This window comes from Ammospiza nelsoni, chromosome Z (assembly GCF_027579445.1).
Source record: "Ammospiza nelsoni isolate bAmmNel1 chromosome Z, bAmmNel1.pri, whole genome shotgun sequence".
NCBI classification, from domain to species: Eukaryota; Metazoa; Chordata; class Aves; order Passeriformes; family Passerellidae; genus Ammospiza; species Ammospiza nelsoni.
Genome location: NC_080669.1, coordinates 87,863,060 through 87,881,549, shown reverse-complemented (window position 1 = coordinate 87,881,549; position 18,490 = coordinate 87,863,060). Strand labels below are relative to the sequence as shown.

Sequence of the window (18,490 nt, the reverse complement as noted above, 5' to 3'; positions counted from 1 at the left end):
CAGCCATGTCACGGCACAGGTGCTGCCCCCTGCACTGGCCAGCCCTGCGCTGCCCACCTTGTGCGAGTAGTGCTGATCCACGATCCTGGCCAGGCCGAAGTCGCCGATCTTCAGCACCAGGTCCTCGGTGCTGATGAAGATGTTGGCCGGCTTGAGGTCACGGTGCAGCACGTTGGCCGAGTGGATGTACTTGAGCCCGCGCAGCAGCTGGTACATGAAGAGCTTGGCGTGCTCCTCGGCCAGCTTGCCCTGCTCCAGCAGCCGCGCCAGGTCCGTCTCCATGTACTCCTGCACGATGTACACCACGTTGAACTTGAAGAAGTCGCCGCGCAGGCGGGCGCCCTTGGGGCCCAGCACCTCGTAGACCTTGACGATGTTGTCGTGCTCGAGGCGGCGGATGATCTTGATCTCACGGAAGGCGTGCTTCACGCTGCGCGCGTCGCCCAGCGTCAGCTTCTTGACGGCCACCTTGCGGCAGCTGCGGCTGTCCAGCGCCGACAGCACGAGCCCGTTGGCCCCGAAGCCCAGCGGGCGGAAGTTGACGAAGCGGCAGCCCAGGTCGTAGCCGTACATGCTGGCCAGGCAGTCGCACTTCTCGGCCATCGCGCTCCTCCCGCTCCTCTGCCCCTGTCACTGGAAAAGCCGGGAATGCCCCAGGGGCTCCGGGTTGGAAACGCGGCTATGGGAGACCAGGCGCCTCATGGTTACCCGCTGGAGACTGGGGAGGGGCTCGCTCTGAGCCCGGTGCTTCAGCACGACACAGGGTGGAAATAAACCTGAGGACACAGAGAGAGAGAGAGAGAGAGAGAGAGAGAGAATGAAATGTTTTAAACGGGCTGAGAAAACAATGGACTTTCCAAGGGGGTGAGAAATCAATGGACTTTCCAAGAGGGCTTTCTCTGAGCTTCAAAATGACACAAGGAGGAAATAAACCTCAGGGCACAAACAGACGGAGGAATGAAATGTTTTAAATGGGGTGAGAAGTCAATGGACTTTCCAAGGGGGTCAGAAATCAACAGACTTTCCAAGGGGGCTCCCTCTGAGCCCAGCGCTTCAGCACAACACAGGGTGGAAATAAACCTGGCCTGGTGCTTCAACACAACACAGAGTGGAAATAAACCTGAGGACACACACAGATGGAGAAATAAAATTGTGGATTCCATGGGACAGAGAGAGAGAAACGGCAAGTGTTTCTCACAGCAGCTTGTGAGAAAGATGTGATAACCTGTTGACTATAAACAATTTGCAGGTGGTGTTTTTCTACTTTATTTTTCTGTTCCTCTCAAGGACAGTCTGCGAGAAAGATATTTCTGTTAGTTAGCCAACATCCTGCCTCTCGCCTGTTCCTGCCTTGACCCTGGTGCACGGGTGACATAAAATGTTTTAAACTGGGTAAGAAATCAACAGACTTTCTAAGAGGGCTCGCTCTGAGTCTGGCACTTCAGCACAACACAGGGTGGAAATAAACCTGAGGATGTACAGACGGAGAAATAAAACGTTTTAAACGGGCTGAGAAATCAATGCCTTTCCAAGCAGCATAGAAAAGCACAGCCCAGAGATGTCTATCAAAGCAGAAGGGCTTTTTCTCTTGAGATTAAAAAATTATCACTGCTACATTTTTCAGCCCCTGCCTCGCTTCCTTTCCACGGCATCCTGAGACAATGCTGAAGGGCAGGGCTGGTGGCACTGCCCCGTGTCCCCTGCTGTCCCAGCACCAGGACAGGCTGTGGGGCAGAGCCTGAGCACCCCATGGCCCTGCCCTGCCCCACACCTGCCAGAGGAGAGGAGAGGAGAGGAGAGGAGAGGAGAGGAGAGGAGAGGAGAGGAGAGGAGAGGAGAGGAGAGGAGAGGAGAGGAGAGGAGAGAAAAGGATCTATTTGATGCCGGTGCTGCCCGTGCCTTGCCCACGTAACAGCTTACTGAAGGCTGATCATGAGCGAAACCGTGACCTTTCAGAGGATCATCAGTTATCCCCTCACAAGGCACGCAGCACCACCAGCATTTTTCAGCTGCTTAATTTTCCCTTTTCCATTTGTAGGACATAGAGAGCTGTACCTTTCCCCCTTTGCCCCATTATTTTCTTTTAAAAGATTTTCTTGAAAACATTACGGAGCAATTTGCAGTGGCTGTATAGCATGTTGCATCAGTGACTGCCCAGGTAAAGCACACAGCAAAACCACTAGAGAAACGAGGGTGCAAACCCTCCCTGACAGGCAGCTGAGAGAGCCACGGAGCTTTCCAGGGTATAGCAACCAGAGTTATACCCTTTCCAGGGCATAACAACCAGAGCTGCTCAGGCAAAAAAGATTTTTGCAAAAAGCCTTCAGAAGTGTCCGTGAGGATGTGGCACCCCCTGAATTCGAGTCGCACAGCAAATGCTGGCAGCAGCCCCAGGATGCCATCCTGGGCTCCCTGAAATTACAGCTGAGCAGGTAAATATACATATTTACATATGAAGGATATAAAGTTTGTATTCTCCCCCACTAAGGCATTAAGAACCTGTAACTGGTGCATGTGGACCCAAGAGCAGCTGGGTGAGTGGTGGCAGCAGGCTGAGCCATCTCTGGAGCCCAGATCCCAGATCGCAGAGCTCCCTGGAGCCCAGCTCCCAGAGCTCCCTGGAGCCCAGATCCCAGATCTCTCTGGAGCCCAGGCCCAGCTCCCAGAGCTCCCTGGAGCCCAGATCCCAGATCCCAGAGCTCCCTGGAGCCCAGGCCCAGCTCCCAGAGCTCTCTGGAGCCCAGATCCCAGATCCCAGAGCTCTCTGGAGCCCAGATCCCAGATCCCAGAGTTCTCTGGAGCCCAGGCCCAGCTCCCAGAGCTCCCTGGAGCCCAGGCCCAGCTCCCAGAGCTCTCTGGAGCCCAGATCCCAGATCCCAGAGCTCTCTGGAGCCCAGGCCCAGCTCCCAGAGCTCTCTGGAGCTCAGATCCCAGATCCCAGATCCCAGATCTCTGGAGCTCAGATCCCAGAGCTCTCTGGAGCCCAGGCCCAGCTCCCAGAGCTCCCTGGAGCCCAGATCCCAGATCCCAGAGCTCTCTGGAGCCCAGGCCCAGCTCCCAGAGCTCTCTGGAGCTCAGATCCCAGATCCCAGATCCCAGATCTCTGGAGCTCAGATCCCAGAGCTCTCTGGAGCCCAGGCCCAGCTCCCAGAGCTCCCTGGAGCCCAGATCCCAGATCCCAGAGCTCTCTGGAGCCCAGGCCCAGCTCCCAGAGCTCTCTGGAGCCCAGATCCCAGATCCCAGAGCTCTCTGGAGCCCAGGCCCAGCTCCCAGAGCTCTCTGGAGCCCAGATCCCAGATCCCAGATCCCAGATCTCTGGAGCTCAGATCCCAGAGCTCTCTGGAGCCCAGGCCCAGCTCCCAGAGCTCTCTGGAGCCCAGATCCCAGATCCCAGAGCTCCCTGGAGCCCAGGCCCAGCTCCCAGAGCTCTCTGGAGCTCAGATCCCAGATCCCAGATCCCAGATCTCTGGAGCTCAGATCCCAGAGCTCTCTGGAGCCCAGGCCCAGATCCCAGAGCTCCCTGGAGCCCAGGCCCAGATCCTGGAGCTCTCTGGAGCTCAGCTCCCAGCTCCCACATCCCAGAGCTCTCTGCCCTTGGGCTGTGCCCACAGCTCCCTGAGCAGCCCCAGAGGAGTCTCTCAGGAGCTTCAGGGGCTCAGGAAGGAGCTGCTGGCAGCTCGGAGGCGCAGAGCCTCGTCTCTGTGGGCAAAACACTGCTGGGCCCAGGGTGTGCCCCAGCCAGAGGAGCCCAGTGCTGGGCATCTCCCTGACAGCGTCCTTGTCTGGCAGCAGGTGGCCGTGCAGAGGAGACCATGGCCAAGGGACCATTTCTCACAGCTGCTCCAGCTGGGGAATGACAGCTCAGGGACCTCAAAGCACTTCAGTTTCCCAGAGGAGCAAGGACACCTCTCCTGCCCAAGCCTGGCCCCCATCCTGCCCCCAACACCCCTGACCCCTTGATGCACCCCATTTTCACCCTTGTGCCACCCTCTGAGGGTCCTTCCAGGCCAGGGGGACCTGTGGGACCACCTGGCTGCACAGGGGCCATGACCTTGCACAGGGAGGCCCCAGGTTACCCGCTGGGCCCAGCACTGCACAGAGGAGGAACACTAAAATAAATAAAATAAAATAAAATAAAATAAAATAAAATAAAATAAAATAAAATAAAATAAAATAAAATAAAATAAAATAAAATAAAATAAAATAAAATAAAATAAAATAAAATAAAATAAAATAATAAAAGAACAATTAAAATGAAAATATAGCATAAAATAATAATTTAAATGAAATAAATTTAAAAAAATTATAAAGTAAATTAAAATAAAAAATAAAAAATAAACAAAACTTAAAATAACATAATAATTACAATTAAATTATAAAATAAAATAAAACAAAATAAAATAAAATAAAATAAAAATAAAATAAATAAAGTAATAATTAAAACAAAACAAATTAAAATAAGATAATTAAAATGAAATAATAAATCAAAATAAAATAAAGTAAAATACAATAAAGTAAAAATTAAAACAAAACCAAAACCAAAATAGAAATAAAAATAAAAAACCAATCATTAAAAAGAAATAATATTATAAAATAATAGTTAAATTAAATTAAAATAAAGGAAATAATGTAAATTAAAACAAAATAAATTAAAATAAGATAAGAATGAAAATGAAATAGTAAAATAAAAAATTAAAACAAAATAAATAAAAATAAAATAATAATTAAAATTAAATAATAGTACAAAATAATAATTAAAATTAAATAAAATAAAACAACTGTGGATCTGCTCGCGTTGTGATCTTCATGCCAGAACGATGTCTCTGATAGAGCCCCTGATCACCAGAGCTGCTCCATTGACCTGGCAGAGGGTTCACAGCCTGGTCCTGTGCCCTGTGCTCCCCAGGCAGCACTGCTGGGACCCTCCTGCTCCCTGGCAGAAGTCACCAGGAAAAGACTGAATAAAGAAATAGCAGGGAAAAGACTGAAGGCTGAGCAGTCACCCTTTGCTGAGGGTGGATGAGAACGGCGGCGCTGCAGGGCAGCAGCGCTGAGGGGATGAGGGGAGGGAGCCAGCTCGCAGCTGAAGCGAAGGCACAGCAGAGGGAGGACGTGGGCAGGGCAGGGATACCCTCCGAGAGCATCTGCCAGCAGCTACCGAGCCGCTTGGCAAGCGCTGCCTGCTCCTCCAGTCGGGAAACAGAAATAATTACAGCCTCTGTGCAACCCAGCAATTATCCAATGCTGGCTTTGGCACGCAAGGACCGAGCAGGGAGAGCTGCTGGCGCTGTCAGGGAGCGGGGCAGGCACCAGAGGGGCAAACCAGGGGGCAGAACCAGGTGAGGAGCAAGGGGAGGAAGGGAACAGGGACGCAGATAAATCCTGGGGCTCTGCAAGGAAGGAGCAGGAAGGTGCCCCAGTGTGGGTCCCCAGCTGTGAGGCCATGGAAAAGGAGCAGGTGCTGCTGAAGCCACTGGAGATGCTGGGGGCTCTGAGGACCACAGCAAGGCTCAAGGGCAGCCTAGGAGCCGCTGAGCAATCGGGGGCTGCAGCAGCACTGGGGCTTTTCTCCTGCACTGCAGACCTGGGTCTCTGCAGAGCTCTCTGGGAGAGAGCTCTATGAGAAAAAAAAACAAATAAAAGTAACCAAAACCAATGAAAGTAACCAAAATCTGCTGATGGCAAGGGGAACTATGTGAAATAGGGCTGGGATTGGTGTGCTTTAATATGGTGCCATGGTGAGAGCCATCTCGGCACCTCACGGTGGTACCAACATCCAGCCCACAGCCCCAGCCCCAGCATCAAAACTCAGCCCCAGTCCCAAAACTCAGCCTGAGCCCCAAAACTCAGCCCCAGCACCCAGCCCCATAACCCAGCCCAAGCCCCAAAACTCAGTCCCAACCCCAAAACCCAGCCCCAGCCCCAAAACCCAGCTGCCTGCTCAGCTTTCTGCTACTCCAGGCTCATGGTGGTGGGACTGGATGATCCCAGGGACCCTTCCCACCAAACCCTCTGCTCAGCTCTCTGCCCCTCAGTCTCATGGGAAGTGGGGCTGGGTGGTCCTGGGGACCCTTCCCAGCCAACCCCGCTGTGGTTCTGCCAGCAGAAAACCCCCAGGCTGCTGAGCCCAGGTGGGGCTGGGCAGGACCCAGGGCGAGCTCCCACGCCGAGCTCCTTGGCTCGCTGCAGACGCAGCGGAAAGAAACCAAGTTCTGCCTCGTCAGCCTAATTATTAATAATTAGTACAGCTCTCGAAGCGTTGGAAGGGAAAACGCAACATATGAGGGGGAGAAAAGAGAAGAAAGAGCCCTGTTTTTCCTCACAAGAAGAGCGAGGGCCTTTGTGGTGCTCCGGGCTGTGCCTCATCCCCGAGCTGAGCCAGGATCCCACACAAGATCCCATGGGATGGGAGAGAGGCAGGAAAAGGGAGGGGATCCTGCCCCTGTGCCCCTGGGCTCAGGTGAGAGCCCACCTGCAGAGCTGCCCCAGCCCCGGCTCCAGCAGCACAAGGAGCTGGAGCTGCTGCAGCCAGTGCAGAGGAGGCCACGGAGCTGCTGCCAGGGCTGGAGCCCCTCTGCTCTGGAGCCAGCCTGGCCCAGCTGGGGCTGTTCAGCTGCACCAGAGAAGCTCCAGGGACACCTCAGAGCCCCTGCCAGGGCCTCCAGGGGCTCCAGGAGAGCTGCACAGCCCCTGGGGACAAGGCAGGCAGGGACAGCACCCAGGCAATGGCTCCCACTGCCAGAGGGCAGGCACAGATTTTGGCACATTGGGAATTAGGAATTGCTGGCTGGCAGGGTGGGCAGGCCCTGGCCCAGGGTGCCCAGAGCAGCTGTGGCTGCCCCTGGATCCCTGGCAGTGCCCCAGGCCAGGCTGGATGGGGCTGGGAGCAGCCTGGGACAGTGGGAGGTGTCCCTGCCCATGGCAGGGGGTGGGATAAGATGACCCTAAAGTCCCTTCCTACCCAATCCTGGGACTCAGTGACCTCTGCCTGCATCAGTTCTTACCTCTGCCTCCTCCCCCCCCCGAGACAGCAGCAAACCCCTCAGACCAGGCTGAGCAGCTGCCCGGGGAAGGCCAGAGGTGGCTTCCCTGCCTTCCCCATTCTCCCGAGCATACCTGGCTCCTGCCTGTCCTCAGCAGCCCCAGGGAAACGCCACCGGCAGCCCCATCTCTGCTCTGCTGGCCCTGGCTGCTCTAATGAACAAGCGTTAATTTCCTAATGAGCACTGCTGCCGCTCCCAGCCGTGCCCGGTGTGGCACAGGGAAGGTGTTGAGCTGCTGTGGGGCTGCAGAGCCCAGGGAAGGGGCTAAGCTCCAGTGGGGCTGCAGAGCAGAGCCCAGGAGCTGTCAGGCTGCTCAGCCCAGGCTCTGGTATCCACCCAGGGAGCCAAATCCAGCGGGAGCCTCCGGGGAGCTGCAGCAGAGCAGGGCCAGCAGCTCCTGCAGCACAGCGGGCAGGGAGACAGCACTGACAGGGTGTGGGAGCACCAGAGGGGTGTGCAGGGAGCAAACCCAGCCTGGTGACACAAACCCAGGCTGCTCTGTGTGCCCCACAGAGGGACAGGAGAATACAGGGACAGCAGGGATCAAATTCGACCTGCTCACACCCAGCCTGCTCACACACTGAGCCTGCTCTCTGTGCTCCACAGGGACAGCGAAGAGAGACCCAACACAGGGACACCAGCTCCAGGGATCAAACCCCAACCCAACCTGCCCTCTGTGCTCCAGAGGGACAGCAGAACACAGGGACACCAGCTCCAGGCATCAAACCTGACCTGCTGACACCAACCCAGCCTGCTCTGTGTGTCCCACAGAGGGACAGCAGAACAAAGGGACACCAGGGATCAAACCCATCCTCCTCGCACACCCATCCTGCTGACACAAACCCAGGCTGCTCTGTGTGCCACAGAGAGAGCAGAACACAGGGACACCAGGGAACAAACTCACCCTGCTCACACCAACCCAGCCTGCCCTGTGTGCCCCACAGGGACAGCAAAGAGAGTCCCAGCAAAGGGACACCAGCTCCAGGAATCAAACCCACCCTGTTCACTCACACCCAGGCTGCTCCGTGCCCCACAGGGACAGCAGAACACAGGAATACCAGCTCCAGGGAACAAACCCACCCTGCTCACACCAACCCAGCCTGCTCTGTGTGCCCCAGAGGGACAGCAGAACACCGGGACACCAGGGATAAAACCCAGCCTGCTAACACCCAGCCTACTCTGTGTGCCCCACAGGGACAGCAAAGAGAGACCCAACACAGGGACACCAGGGATCAAACCCACCCTGTTCACTCACACCCAGGCTGCTCCGTGCCCCACAGGGACACCAGCTCCAGGGAACAAACCCACCCTGACACAGGGAGGCACCCAGCCTGCTCTGTGTGCTCCTCAGAGGGACAGCAGAACAAGGGGACACCAGGGGTCAAACCCACCCTGTTCACTCAAACCCAGCCTGCTCTGTGCACTCCACAGGGACAGCAGAGCAAAGGGACACCAGCCCCAGGGATCAAACTCCACCTGCTGACACCAACCCAGCCTGCTCTGTGTGCCCCAGAGGGACAGCAGAACACCGGGACACCAGGGATCAAATTCGACCTGCTCACACCCAGCCTGCTCACCAACACAGTCTGCGCTGTGTGGCACAGAGGGACAGCAGAGACCAAACACAGGAACACCAGGGAACAAACGCACCCTGCTGATACCAACCCACCCTGCTCAGACAAACCCAGCCTGCTCTGTGTGCCACGCAGGGACAGCAGAACGCAGGCACCCCAGCTCCAGGGCTCTGAGGGAGTGCTAGCTTCATTCGCAGCCCCTGTCCCAGCTGCTGTCAGTCCCAGCTGGAAGAGAGGGAGGTTCTGGGTGCCCCCAGGAGGCTCACACCAACGGTGCAGGCCGTGGATCCCCTGATTAATAAATAAATAAATAAATTATTATATAAATATCTGTGATGGCCATCACCGAACCACAGCTGAGGGAACTGAGCCCCGTGGTGCCAGCACCTGCCCTGCAGCCACCAGGCACGAGGGGACACGGCAGGGACCAGGAGGGGATGGGCGAGAGTTAAACCACCCAATTTAAACACCAAACCACTCTGCATTTGAGAATAATGCAGAGATGTGGAGCTGTTCCCCCCAATGAGCACAGAGTGCATTTCACAGGTTCAATTCACCCCTCACTCACTTTTTCACTGGGGCAGCTCCAGCAGCTGCCTCAGAGGCAGAGATTTTATGATTATTTCCATAAAATACAGAGATGGGGGAAGAATTTAGAACTTTTCCTTCGTTTTTCCATGCTTCCTGTTTCTCTCCTGTGCGCCAGGGCAGCGTTATCCCTGATGGTGCTGCTGGGATTTGTGCTGGGATTTGTGCTGGGATTTGTGCTGCCTCCATCCTCCGAGGGCTTGGGGAGCCCCCACAGGGCTTGGGGGGCTCTGGATGCCCATAGGGGGGCTCTGAGTGCCTTTGGGTGGGCTCTGGGTGCCCTCACAGGGCTCTGAGTGCCTTTGGGGGTCTCTGGGTGCTCTTGGGGGGCTCTGGGTGCCCTTTGGGGGGGGCCTGGGTGCCCTTGGGGGGCTCTGGGTGCCTTCACAGGGCTCTGGGTACCCTTGGGGGTGCTCTGGGTACCCTTGGGGGCCTCTGGGTGCCCTTTGGGGGCTCTGGGTGCCCTTGGGGGCCTCTGGGTGCCTTCACAGGGCTCTGGGTGCCCTTTGGGGGTGCTCTGGGTGCCCTTGGGGGGGGCTCTGGGTACCCTTGGGGGGCTCTGGGTACCCTTGGGGGGGGCTCTGGATGCCTTTGGGGGGCTCTGGATGGGCTCTGGGTGCCTTTGGGGGGCTCTGGGGCTGTGTCAGAGCCAGCTGTGCCCTGCAAACAGCCACCAGGCTGCCCGGGGGGATGGTGCTCCTGCTCCCCTGAAAACACCACTCATCAAAATGCCTTTGCTGCCAGAAGCCACACAGGAAATCATCAGCAGAACGAGCTGCCAGCCAAAAGCCAGAAGGATCAAGCAGCACTGTCACAGGAGGGCAAAAATCCTCATTTTGGGGGAAAAGGGATAGTCCCAAACCCAAGGGAAACAGCACAAAATGACCCCAAATCCTGGCGTGACCAGCAGTGAAACACACGTGGGAAACCATGCACTGAACAAGCATCACCCAGCCCTGCAAAGCCAGCTCTGCTGCCCAAACCTGACTCAGGGAAACAGGAATTCTCCCCCTCCTGAACAGCCAGGGCAATTGTGGGGAGGCCAAAATACACTGAGAGGAAAAAAAATAAAAGGGGAAGGGAAAATCAGAGAACGCTCTCGTTAGCTCAGAGAAAGAACAGAAAACAAAGGAGAACTTGCTGACACTCGCAGGGGCCTGGGGCAGTGTGGGAAAGCCATGGCTGTGTCCCGAGCAGCCTGGCCACTGAGCCGTGCAGGGCCGAGCAGGGCCAGGACAGGGACAGGCCCTGCTGCCTGTGGGGCACAGCACTGAGGCTGCGGACAGACACACGGACAGACAGAGCCTGAACAAACACAGCCAGGCCCGCCTGGGGATAGCGGGGCTGCCCCACTGCCCCTGGCACAGCCCCTGGCCATGGGGCACCCACGGTGCCACAGACACAGCTGCAAGGCCCTGTGGCTCACACACAGACCCTGGGCACACACAGACCCTGGGCACACACAGACCCTGGGCACACACAGACCCTGTCCCTGGGCACACACAGACCCTGGGCACACACAGACCCTGGGCACACACAGACCCTGCCCCATGTCACACACAGACCCTGGGCACACACAGACCCTGCCCCTGGGCACACACAGACCCTGTCCCTGGTCACACACAGACCCTGCCCCATGTCACACACAGACCCTGGGCACACACAGACCCTGCCCCTGGGCACACACAGACCCTGGGCACACACAGACCCTGCCCCATGTCACACACAGACCCTGGGCACACACAGACCCTGCCCCTGGGCACACACAGACCCTGGGCACACACAGACCCTGCCCCTGGGCACACACAGACCCTGTCCCTGGTCACACACAGACCCTGGTCACACACAGACCCTGGGCACACACAGACCCTGGGCACACACAGACCCTGCCCCTGGGCACACACAGACCCTGTCCCTGGTCACACACAGACCCTGCCCCTGGGCACACACAGACCCTGGGCACACACAGACCCTGCCCCTGGGCACACACAGACCCTGGGCACACACAGACCCTGCCCCATGTCACACACAGACCCTGGGCACACACAGACCCTGCCCCTGGGCACACACAGACCCTGGGCACACACAGACCCTGCCCCTGGGCACACACAGACCCTGCCCCATGTCACACACAGACCCTGGCACACACAGACCCTGCCCCTGGTCAGCCTTAGTCCCTTGGCAGGTCCTGTCCCTCTCCCTGGTCAGCCCCAGCCCCAATTTCTCATCATCCCCAGCCCCAGTCCCTGGTCAGTCTCAGCTCTGAGTCAGTCCCAGTCTCAGTCCCTTGTCAGACCCACACCCTTGTCCCTGGTCAGCTCCAGCCCCAGCTCCAGTCTCTGGTCAGCCCTGGCCCCAGTCCCTGCCCCTGGTCATCCCCTGCCCCAGTCTCTGGTCAGCCCCAGTCCTTGTCTCTGGTCAGTTCCTGTCCCTGGTCATGCCCAGCCCCAGTCCTTGATCATCCCTGTCCCTAGTAAGCCCCAGTCCCTGTCCCTGGTCAGCTCCAGCCCCAGCCCCAATCCCTGGGCAGCCCCAGTTCCTGGGCAGCCCCAGCCCCAATCCATGGTCAGCTCTAGTCCCTGTCCCTGGTCAGCTCTAGTCCCTGCCCCTGGTCAGCCCCAGTTCCTGGTCAGCGACAGCCCAAATCCCTGGTCAGCCCCAGTTCCTGGTCAGCGACAGCCCAAATCCCTGGTCAGCCCCAGTTCCTGGTCAGCGACAGCCCAAATCCCTGGTCAGCCCCAGCCCCAGGCCCTGGTCAGCCCCAGGCCCTGTTCAGCCCCTGTCCCTGATCATTCCCTGTCCCTGGTCAGTCCCAGTCCCTGTCTCTGTTCAGTCCCAATCCCCGGTCAGCCCCTGTCCCTGTCCCTGGTCAGTCCCAGCCCAGGGTCAGTCCCAGTCCCTCATCAGTCCCTGTCCCTTGTCCCTGGTCAGCCCCACTCCCTGTCCCTGGTCAATCCCCGTTCCTGTCCTTGGTCAGCCCCAGTCCCTTGGCAGCCCCGTTCTCTCTCCCTGGTCAGTCCCAGCCCCAGCCTCAGTCCCAGGTCAACCCCAGCCCCAGTCCCGGGTCAGTCCCTGTCCCTGGTCAGCCCCAATCCCTGTCCCTGGTCAGTCCTTGTCCCTGGTAATCCCCTAGCCCCAGTCGCTGGTCAGTCCCAGCCCCTGTCTCTGGTCAGTCAGAGTCCCTGACCCCAGCCCCAGTGCCTGGTCAGTGTCTGTCCCCTGTCAGACCTAGTCCCTGTCCCTGGTCAGTCCCAGCCCCAATACCTCATCAGTCCCAATGCCTGATCATTCCCAGCCCCAGTCCCTGGGCAGTCGCTGTCCCTGGTCATCCCCAATCCCTGATCATTCCCAGTCCCAGTCCCTGATCATTCCCAGCCTCAGTCCCTGTCCCTGGTCATCCCCAATCCCTGATCATTCCCAGTCCCAGTCCCTGATCATTCCCAGCCTCAGTCCCTGTCCCTGGTCATCCCCAATCCCTGATCATTCCCAGTCCCAGTCCCTGGTCAGCCGCAGCCCTGCCAGCTGTGGTTCCCATCCCACACTTTTGCTGACTGACACCACATTGATTAAAAACCAGCAGAATTATCTCCGTTACCAAAATAAAGCAGTTCCTGGAACGGATGACTCAGAAGCCTCTCCCCTCGCCATAATTCACAGCAGAAACATGATACCTCACGGGGGCAAATCACTTTGCCCTTTTGGTTTGGCACCTACAGCCTTTTCTTCTAGAAAAAAAGAGATTAAAATCCACTCTGAGCCGGCGCTGTGTCAGAGAGCTGAGCCTTTCCTCCCCGGGATGCCACGGTCAGGGCTGAGCCTCTGTTATCACTGGAGGGGCTGGACCAAGATAAGCAAAAGCAGGATGGATATTAAAAAAATAGTTTTTTGAAAAGCACACAGAAACAGCCCTAGAGGGTTTTCTTGCTGTCTCTGAGAAGCCTGCGCGAGGAATTTGCCCCAGAGGAGGTATGTGCAGCATGTGCCAGCAAGGCAGAGCCATGGCAGAGCGGCTCCTCCAACCCTCCACGGGCCCCAGAGATAGGTATCTGTGCAGAGAGAGCTCTGTCCTCTCCAAACACGGCTCTGGGATTGCTCAGGAGCCCTGCACCGCCGGGCTGTGCCTCCCCTCTAATCCTGCTGGCTGACAAATTTCACCCAGCTTCCTCCAGGGCTCTTTGCTCACAGATCTGCATGCTCAGTGTGGGCAAACAGGAAAGAGGGGCTTCAGGGAGAGGGGGACAACACACATTTGTCTGCTCAAACTGTCTGGAAAAGGGGTTCCACCCTGCTGCTTGTTGTGGTGTGATTGCAAGGTTTACCCCTGAACCTGGGTCCCTACCTTAAACATTCCCTCCCAGGTGTGTCAGTCACCTCTCCTTTCCCCTCCCAGCACTGTCTGTCAGTCCTGGAATTCCAGAAGGGCACAGAGTGATTGGCAGATTCAAAGGATGACCTCTACCCCTGGGGGCATTGGGCCATCCAGGTGTCCTTTGTCCCTTTGTCCCTCCCCTCCTGTCCCTGCTTGGTGGCTCCCTGCCCCTTCCCTGCCCTCTCCCCGTGGTTAAAGGAGCAGCAACCACGGGCTCAGGGAGTTCTGTTGGAGCTGGTGCTGCATTCAGAGGCCTGTGGGCCAGAATAAAGCTCTGCATCCCAACCATCCATCAGAACCGACTCCTTTCCTTCACCAGAGCCTTAAAGCTTCTCCACAGAGGGAAATCTGAGGAGCAGCCCCTGTTATGGGGGGAAGCTCCATCCCAGCACCACCAGAGCTCCTGCAGGCCTGGACTTGTCCCCATGGGCCCAGCTGCAGCACCCAGCCAGCCCAAAGTGTCTGTGGGGTGAAACACCACACACCCAGCCAGCCCAAAGTGTCTGTGGGGTGAAACACCACACACCCAGCCAGCCCAAAGTGTCTGTGGGGTGAAACACCACACACCCACAGCCAAAAGTGTCTGTGGGGTGAAACACCACACACCCAGCCAGCCCAAAGTGTCTGTGGGGTGAAACACCACACACCCAGCCAGCCCAAAGTGTCTGTGGGGTGAAACACCACACACCCACAGCCAAAAGTGTCTGTGGGGTGAAACACCACACACCCAGCCAGCCCAAAGTGTCTGTGGGGTGAAACACCACACATCCAGCCAGCCCAAAGTGTCTGTGGGGTGAAACACCACACACCCAGCCAGCCCAAAGTGTCTGTGGGGTGAAACACCACACATCCTGATCAGACACTGATCTGCCTTCAGGGGTGACAGGGACAGCACCCAGGGACAGCTGGAGCTGTTTCAGGAGGTTTAGGTTGGATCTCAGGGAAAGGCTCTTCCCCAGAGGGTGCTGGCACTGCCCAGGCTCCCCAGGGATGGGCACAGCCCCGAGGCTGCCAGAGCTCCAGGAGCCTTTGGACAGCGCTGCCAGGGATGCACAGGCTGGGATTGCTGGGGGTCTGTGCAGGGCAGGGGCTGGACCTCCTGTCCAGTTGGTGATCCAGCTCATTGTTCCTCCACAGGGAAAAATGAGCTTCCCAAACTTTGGGATGGGCACAGGCACCAACCCAGGCTCCTCCACAGGGAACAATGAGCTTCCCAAAGCTCATTGCTGTGGCGTTCTCCTCCCTGTCTGCTCGGCCACGGCTCTGATCCACACTCAAGGGTGATCCTGTTGGGTCCCTTCTAGTTCAGGGTATTCTGTGATTTGATGATGATGGGGCAAGGCCACCAAGCAGAATCAGAACCAAGCAGAGCCAGAACCAAGCACAGCCAGACCCAAGCACAGCCAGAACCAAGCAGAACATGAACCAAGCAGAGCCAGACACAAGCAGAGCCAGAACTGAGCAGAACCAGAACTCAGCAGAGCCAGAACCCAGCAGAGGCAGACCCAAGAACAGCCAGAACCAAGCAGAGCCAGAACCGAGCACAGCCAGACCCAAGCACAGCCAGAACCAAGAACAGCCAGAACCAAGAACAGCCAGAATCAAGAACAGCCAGAACCAAGCAGAGTCAGAACCGAGCAGAGCCAGAACCGAGCACAGCCAGACCCAAGCACAGCCAGAACCAAGAACAGCCAGACCCAAGCAGAGCCAGACCCAAGCACAGCCAGGACTGAGCAGAGCCAGGACTGAGCAGAGCCAGGACCAAGCAGAGTCAGGACCAAGCAGAGCCAGAACCAAGGAGAGCCAGGACTGAGCAGAGCCAGGACCAAGCAGAGCCAGACCCAAGCAGAGCCAGAACCAAGGAGAGCCAGGACTGAGCAGAGCCAGGACCAAGCAGAGTCAGGACCAAGGAGAGCCAGGACTGAGCAGAATCAGGACCAAGCAAAGTCAGGACCAAGCAGAGCCAGGACCAAGCAGAGCCAGGACCAAGCAGAGCCAGGACCAAGCACAGCCCAAGACCAAGCAGAGCCAGAACCAAGGAGAGCCAGGACTGAGCAGAATCAGGACCAAGCAGAGCCAGAACCAAGGAGAGCCAGGACTGAGCAGAATCAGAGCCAAGCAGAGCCAGCACAGAGAACACAGAGCCCTGCACCCCACGCTGCCCAGCCAAGGCTGCCCAGGACCCCAGCAGGACCCCAGCACTGCCCAGATGCAGCAGGCACAGGAAGAACAGCAGGGCTTGGCAACTTCAGCCAGCCCTTGACCTGAGCCTCTCCTGGGATGTGCCCTCTCCCTGGAGCCGCCTTCCCAGCCCAGACTCCTGCTGCTCCTCACTCAGCCAGCTTTCTACACATCCAGCCTGCCTGGTGAGGCTGGGCAGGTCCTCCCATTGTGGGGAGCCATCACTCAGCACCCCAAAATCCACCTTTTCCTCGGGCTGACTCCCTAGGGAGAGGGGCTGCACACACAGCTGGAATCCCACAGCACACGTGGCAAAGCTCCCCCTCATCTACTCTGCTGCCAGAAACCATCCCTGCTGCTTTAATGCTGCCCAGTGATTTTGGGAGACCCGGCTACACACCCCTGGGGTGCCAGCAGCCATCAAGGCTGAGGAACAGGGGCAAAAACACGCTGGCACCATCACAAACAACACAGGACATCTCCTAGGGAATCAAAACAAAAATATTGCAGGTCCTGCCCCTAAAATACACCGACCAAACCCAAAACATGCTCCCAGCGACTTTTAGCCACCCACAGAACAGACAGGGAATAAAGGGCTTTGCTGGAGCACTGCTAAAGCTTGCTGTCAGTATAATCACCTACTACTATAATGGGATTACATGGATTAGCTGCATTTTAAGGAAACATCAATGAGCCAGGCTGCCTTTCTAGGCAGGATCTTGGGGCTGCATGGGATAATACCGGAAAAACCAGGAGCTGGCTGTTTTTAGAAAGCATTTCTCCAAATAACCTGGGAGGGGGGAATCACAAGGCAGCAGAGGTGTGCTAATGCGGGCAGGAGCTGAATGAATGGACTCTGCAGAGGGAAACAGACCAACCCCTGGCCTCCCTTGGCTGAGCTGCACCAGGAATTCATTGAGGCCTGCATTCCCCCCGTGCTGAGCTGCGGGATGGGCTCAGGGCTGGAGGGGAGCGGGAGCACAGGATGCACTGTGGAAGGGATGCCAAAGCCAGGCTGACCCGGGATAAACAGCCTGTGCTGGGTCCCCATTGGGGCACCTGCACTCCCAAGCCCTCTCTCTGCCTGCATACAGGAAAATGTCCCCAAAAACAAGTCTGAAATCAGACTTGTGACCCCCATCACAGGGTGGGACCTGCAGCTCTGGCCCACGGAGGGCAGGGGTGCCAGCCTGCAGCTGGAGGGACAGGGCTGCCAGGAAAATGTCCACAAAAACAAGTCTGGAATTAGTGGCACCCATCGGCAGGTGGGACCTGCAGCTCTGCCCCACGCAGGGCTGGGGTGCCAGCAGGGCTCCCAGGAAAATGTCCCCAGAAACAAGTCTGGAATTAGACTTCCTGGCCCCCATCGCCAGGTGGGATCTGTGGCTCTGTCTCACACAGGGCAGGAGTGCCAGCCTTCACCTGGAGGGACAGAGCTCCAGGAAAATGTCCCCAAAAACAAGTCTGGAATTAGACTTCCTGGCCCCATCCATTGCCAGGTGGGACCTGCAGCTCTGTCCCACGCAGAGCAGGGTGCCAGCCTGCACCTGGAGGGACAGGGCTGCTCTGCAGGCATCACATCCTCACCCAGGACATCCCACACCCTCACACCCACCCTCATCTGCTCCCAGCAGCCCTCAGGATTTGAGAGGAACTCTCAGGCAAGCAGGTTTTTTTTTGATTGCTTTTTGCCCTCGGACCATCCAAAACAAACTGTGCGCTTCATTTCCCAAAGTCCAGGATGGATCCAGCCTGGAAGCCTTGGGGAACTGCAGCCTGGATATTTTCCAAAGTCCTGTACTCTTCCTCTCCAGGATGGATCCAGCCTGGAAGCCTTGGGACATTTTGCTCCCCATGTTCCATCCAGCACCTTCTCCCTCTCGTTGTGCCTCAGCCAGGGCTGGTGAATAAAACCCAATTAGGGATCAAACATCAGAGCAGCACAGCAAAGGGATGGTCCCTACCCCAGGCAGCGCACAGCCTGGGATCTTCAGCTCCCACCATGGGGAAGCGACAAAAATAACCCATTAAAAAGCCACTTTAATTGCCTTGCCAGTGGTTTGCACAAACTCTAGCTAAAGCTGGAGGTAAAAATGAATTAAAAGCTTTAAATAGAAAATTCTCTTTCACTACTCCCACTTTAACCCTTAAATTTTAATGGGGTTGTGGTGAGGGAGGAAGCACACCCAGCCAGTCCTCCAGCTCCCCTGCAACGGGGACCAGGCTGGGCTCTGCTGGGTTTGGTCCACCACAGGGTCTTGTGCAGGCACCCAGCCTGTCCTGGGACAGACCGACAGGCTGTCCTAAACACCCAGGCTTTCCTGGGATAGACACCCAGGCTATTCTAAACACCCAGGCTGCTTTGGGACACCCAGGCTGCTACCAGGCACAGCTCAGGCCGCCCTCAAGCTCACATTCCTCAGGCCAAGAGAGCCTTAAAACCAGGACAACAAAATTCAGAGGGTGACCCCCGTACCAGAGTCCCCCAGAGCCCTGGAGTTCTGTCCCACTGTGGTTTGTGCTCCTCAGCCACTGCCAGGGCAGAATCCCAGCAGGTGAGGGGCTAATGTGCATGTCCCAAACACCAACCGCTGCATGGTGTGGAGCCAACCAAGGGTTTTTGGGAATTACAAGCAAGGACTTGGCAGAAACACACCAGAGGAAGACCACGATGTGGCTGGAGAAGGGGCCATGTGGGAGCAGGGCAGCATTTTAGGGACAAACCTCCTGGTTGT

General features: G+C 56.9%; 1 protein-coding gene across 1 annotated transcript in view; it reads right to left on the bottom strand.

Annotated features, from left to right (window-relative positions):
- Nucleotides 1–18,490, bottom strand: part of MAPK4 (mitogen-activated protein kinase 4) — a 59,226-nt gene that overhangs the window by 26,904 nt on the left and 13,832 nt on the right. The window contains exon 2 of the mRNA XM_059492620.1: nucleotides 58–776. Within this exon, the coding sequence (XP_059348603.1) occupies nucleotides 58–603 (546 nt within the window). The 5' untranslated portion in view covers nucleotides 604–776. The remainder of the gene's footprint in view (nucleotides 1–57; nucleotides 777–18,490) is intronic.